Source organism: Monopterus albus, unplaced genomic scaffold (genome assembly GCF_001952655.1).
Source record: "Monopterus albus unplaced genomic scaffold, M_albus_1.0 scaffold60.1, whole genome shotgun sequence".
Classification (NCBI taxonomy): domain Eukaryota; kingdom Metazoa; phylum Chordata; class Actinopteri; order Synbranchiformes; family Synbranchidae; genus Monopterus; species Monopterus albus.
The window spans coordinates 2742658-2747686 of record NW_018127940.1 but is presented as its reverse complement, the minus strand read 5'-3'; the positions used below and the strand labels follow the sequence as shown (position 1 = coordinate 2747686).

At 46.8% G+C, this 5029-nt stretch overlaps 1 protein-coding gene across 1 annotated transcript in view; it reads right to left on the bottom strand.

Annotated features, from left to right (window-relative positions):
• The window catches only part of zmiz1a (zinc finger, MIZ-type containing 1a), a 96363-nt gene continuing 91334 nt past the window's right edge, over positions 1 to 5029 (bottom strand). Inside the window, 15 exon segments of the mRNA XM_020603257.1 lie at positions 1 to 282; positions 546 to 686; positions 688 to 801; positions 1357 to 1544; positions 1852 to 2129; positions 2223 to 2291; positions 2391 to 2458; positions 2568 to 2728; positions 2902 to 3007; positions 3203 to 3413; positions 3687 to 3828; positions 3967 to 4132; positions 4257 to 4325; positions 4520 to 4699; positions 4795 to 4996. Of these exon segments, the coding sequence (XP_020458913.1) occupies positions 175 to 282; positions 546 to 686; positions 688 to 801; positions 1357 to 1544; positions 1852 to 2129; positions 2223 to 2291; positions 2391 to 2458; positions 2568 to 2728; positions 2902 to 3007; positions 3203 to 3413; positions 3687 to 3828; positions 3967 to 4132; positions 4257 to 4325; positions 4520 to 4699; positions 4795 to 4996 (2203 nt within the window). The 3' untranslated portion in view covers positions 1 to 174.

Here is a 5029-nt window from a genome sequence, read left to right as displayed (position 1 = left end):
CAGCTGTGCTCCTATGCCACATATTATCTGTTGAGAGACTGTGTACATGAGCGTGAGTGCACGAGCACAGGAAGCGATTTTTAAAGTGTGGACAGGAAGTCTGTGAAGTGTCTGTGGATGGACAGTCACACACACTCTTGTAGGTACAGGAAGGTTTTCAGGCAAGGTGGGGGGCTAGTTGTTCTCGAAGAGGGAGAGAAGGTCATCGTTGCTGTTGGCGGGAAGGTCAGGAGGGTCCAGGTATGATAGTAGCTCATCTGGGTTGGCCAGCTCTGGAAGCAGCTGTGGGCAGAAGGCAGAATAAACGGACTGAGTGGCACGGCTAAAAAAAAACCTGAAAACACAACGACTCTTCCAAGGCTGCAGGACTCGGAGTCATGCTGAAGTGTCCGATGAAGCTAGTGTACACATAAACACACCTACCACTGCTCAGCAGCAAACAGAGAGTCAAACACCAAGCACACAGAAAAGAGATGAGAGCAGCTGCAGCAGACAATGTTAACTGTTAACAAGTAGCTTATGGCGCACACAGCCGACACACTTACATCCAGGGAGGGTTCAGGCATATCCTGGGTTCCCTGACCCATCTGGCCATCTGAGGAGGGATTAAAGTTCAGATCGTTGTGGGGGTGAGCGTTCTGCCCAGGCTGCTGAGGCTGCGACTGGCGAGGCGGCTCTGTGATGCAAGGGCGGCCCTGACTGGCCACTGTGATGTAAGGGCGGCCCTGTTTGGCTGCCAGGGTGAGGAGACGCATGCAAGCTCGGCTGCATGGAGTTATGAGACTGATCGGGATGGGACATCTGCAGGTGCGAGAGGGAGACAGAAAGCGAGAGAGATGGGGAGTGAAAAATAAGGAGGAAGGCAGAGTGAGAGAGGCACAGAGCGAAGGAGAGAGTGTTATATGGGGAGGCAGGAGGGTAGAGGTGCGTGGGAAAACAAGGAAAAGCGAAATGAGTTCCAGCGTGAATAATATGGAACAGGCCTTCTAAATGGAAGCTGTGATCAGCAGACATGTACAGCTGCAACATTATACAGTGACATGAGCATGTGAGCACGACTGAGCACACATGCTGGCTACAGGCACAGGCTGCACCTTATTCAGATAACAAATCTGACCCGCTTGTTTCAGTATGGCACATATTGTCTGGAGATGTTCTTCTACAAACTAAGGTACCAAATTATATCACAGGAAAAAATAATTTTGCAGTGGATAGCTACGAGACTTAAAGTCAGACCAAAGATAAGCCTGATTTAATTCAAGCACCTTGTATAGTGCTATACTACTTCCATAAACATACTTCACTGGTATAATAGCATGGGAAAGCAAGCAGCCCTAGGAGGTTAACTTTACTTACTGCATCATTCATTCCGTGATTAAGGGGCTTGTCCTGGGAGAGGAGACCACCAGGTCCATCTGGGGGGTGAGAGAGCTGGGGGCCATGCATGAAGTCATTCATTGGGGGACCTCCTCCTCCTCCAAGTCCACCACCAGAGGGGTTCCCATGAGGGAAGTCAAAGTTCCCTTGGCTGTGGTAACTGTTGCCTTGAAGAACAAAAAGTGTTCGTCAATTGGCACACAAAAGTTTTTTTTGGTCTTGTTTGTTGAATCCTTACTGGTGCAAAAAGTTATCTTTTCAAAGAGGTTATATAACAGCAAACACAGGTGGCACTTTTTTTATGAAACATTTATCAGGGCAGTGAGTGAGCTTACAAAATTTTAAAACCATTTCAGCATGAAATCCTCCTTGGGTTTGTTTCTTTGTCAATAGTTCCTGCTGTACAATCCAACAAATTTACTGATTATCCTGTTTATGTATCTACACAATAGGATCCTGGCTGCTTTTTATTACCTGTTCCTGGGTAATCTCCCCCGTTACCACTAACATGCTGACCAGGGTGTGGGGGGTAGGGGCTCAGACCTGGTCCGGAGACGGGCCCAGGCCCTGGGCCAGGCCCTAACTGGGCAATCATCTCCATCACATTGGGCATGGTCATCTGGCTGGGGCTCATGGTCTTAAAGCGCTTAGCCAGAGGTCCATCAGGGTCCTCTTTGATGTGCATTTCAGACTTAATGGGGACAGGTCGCCAGCTACATGTAGGGTCTATAGTGACCTCCTCAAACTCTGAACTATTGGAGAAGAAAGTAGACAGTTAGTTTGAATTTTGAAAAACTGGACTCAAACATATGGGTGGAATTAGCAGGCGAAAGAAGGAAACTTACTTTTGGATGGCATTGAGGATTCCCCACATGTACTGGTCCACCTCCAGACCTTCTAATAATGCTGTTTTACTGAAAGGAGAAAAGGCAATATATACAGCATATATAATCAGTTAGAGGCATTCCTTAATAACATGTTTGTATCCCAAAACATAACAACATTTCACTTACTTGCACACAGGACACCTCCATGTCCCCCTCTCACAGTTGAGCTGCAAGTAGGACTCCAGATCAAAGCACTGTGGAGAACAACATTATAAATGCTCATTTGAATAAAAGTCTCCCATTCACAGCAACACAATTTTTCATTAACAGTAACTTTTACTGGCCCTTTAAATCTGAACAAACCTGGACGTGTTTGCAGTCATGCCCTCGTGCTGGTAGCTGGATGCGTCGGAAAGTAATCGGACATTTCAGTGACACTTTAATGGCCGTCTGCTCCACACCATCTTCTCCGTTAAGAGCGGTGCTGCCTGCCGATGCTGCCACACTACTGAAGTTCCTCTTAACTAAAAAAAAAAAAAAAAAAAAAAAAAAAAGTGTTTCAGGTGAATGGTGCATATTTGCAGGTGTACAGTACTTAAAGATGTATTTTAAAGCAAAGCAAAAAGAAACAGGTGTGAGTGTGTGTAATTAAGATGTAGGCTATATTAACTACACTAAGAGACAAAATGAGCCATACTCTTGGTGATGCAGTGTTCTGCAGGAAGGAGCCTCTTCTTGAGGAGCCCCTGGAGGACAGATCGCACAGATGGCCTGTGGACCAGCTGTAGTACAAACAGGTGGGACTACAAAGCAACACAAGAACATGAAAACAAACAGTTAGCACAGACAGCTGTACCTTAAGTTTCCGCACAAGGCAAATTCCGTCCTAAGTGAAATTATCTGAGTGAAAATCATCCGAGCTGATGTTTCTGTTGAATGAAACAATCACATTACTGTATTGTTAATAGGCATGTATTGTCCTAATAGTGTTTACTCACACAACAGCAGGCAGTGACTGTAATTTGGATGGTGTTTCTCCCAGGCTGGCATACATGCTTCAGGTGAAGGGGCTTGTGGGAGGTTTTGTTATCTCCCCTTTCGATGGTGAGGGGCGTGGCGTTGACGCTGACCTGGACGGAGGCAGGCCAGTTAGTGTTCATCTGCCTGTCTTCATGGTGGTAGCACTTAAACTGCAGCTCAAGGTCTGACCTATGGGAGTAGTGGGCAAATGGAGTCAGTTAGCAATAATGTTCAGGTGCTGGTTCTCTGTAAAGATGTTTCTATGCTGTAAATTTAAGTAGTATTTAATACTACAAAGGCCAGAACTGTCTTTACCGTAAGTAAAAGACCAAAACTTGCATTAAAAACAGTCCATATTAAAGATATATGTGCCATTTAGAAAATGCTTCTTTATTTGCGGGAATTTTACTGAGCACTAAATGTAAAATATGGTGGAAGCGGAGGTTTGCGTGGTGGTTCTACCTCCACATGAGGGTCTGGTGGACGGAGGGTCGAAGGTGGAAAACGTGGTTACTGACAGCCAGGTTGTGCTCCAAGCGGAACGGCTCCAGCACCACTCCATCCCTGACTGGGAACGTCAGCCGCAGCTCCTCATTAGGATTACCTGGGATAGGAGAAGAACAGGGGAAATCCACTTTTAATCTAACGCTGCATCAGATGACATAAAAGATGACAAGGTTAAAAGCAAACAAATGCATCATACAGTATGAAGCAATTGTTTCAGAAGTGCTGGAGTACTCACTTGGAGGAGGTGGAAGCGCTGTCATATTTGGTTTCATGTCGGGTGGAAAAGGGGGCTTCACATCCTGGCTTGGCGACAGGTACGGAGGAATACTACTTCCTGGGGTCATAGGGGGTGTGGGGTTTCCAGGGACTGGGGAGTGTGGGTAGTTACCAGGCCTGGGGGGCTATAAAAGGCAGAAAAGTACAATAATGAAAACATCTGTGTAACTCATTTCATAGTATATGTGACTGGGTCAATTTTTGTCTCGGCAAGCAATAGTTGACATATGGAGCTTTATGAAAGCATACCCCGTTGCCTTGGCCGTAGGAGTATCCACCTCCAGAGAAGTTGGTGCTCTGACCATTGAATGGCTCTTGCTGTAAAGGAAATTAAAAAAAACAAACAACATAATTTGACACTTCACCATGGCACCAGATGTATAGTGTGCACTCTAGGTTGTTCCAAAATGTGCTATAGCTGCATGCTTGGCTCCAGCCCCCCTTCGGACTCTGATTAGGAGTAAGTTGCTGTAGAATAGGGGTAGGTAGATAAATGGTATGGCATAACAGACCTTATAATATTGGCCCATGGGCATGCCAGGTGGGTACTGTCCTTGGCCCTGCTGCCCTGGCATCCTCTGGCCAGGGTAGTTAGGAGAGGGCAGGGGCCTGGAGGCGTTTGTTGTCGGGTACTGCCCCTGCTGTGTTGGGAACTGACTATTCAGCCCATACTGCTGACCCCCATAACTCGCCTAGAAGAACAAAGATGTTAAACGCATATTATTGGCGCTACTGATACATAATCTCCACATTATTTAAATTATCAGGTCTTTACTTTTTCACTCACCTCCCCGGGATATGGCCTCTTCATCCCCTGCATGGGCATGCCTTGTCGAGGTCCTCCAGGGTATCCTTGCTGAGGCATCCTTTGGCCGTGAGCGCCAAAATGCCCCATGCCTGGGGTTCGAGCCTGATTAATCCCCATGGGAGGCCCACTCATATTAGGGTTGTTCATGGCTGATCCCATGCTGGCTGGATTCATAGAACCAGGCGGGCCTCGAGGGCCCGGCCGGGTTATGGAC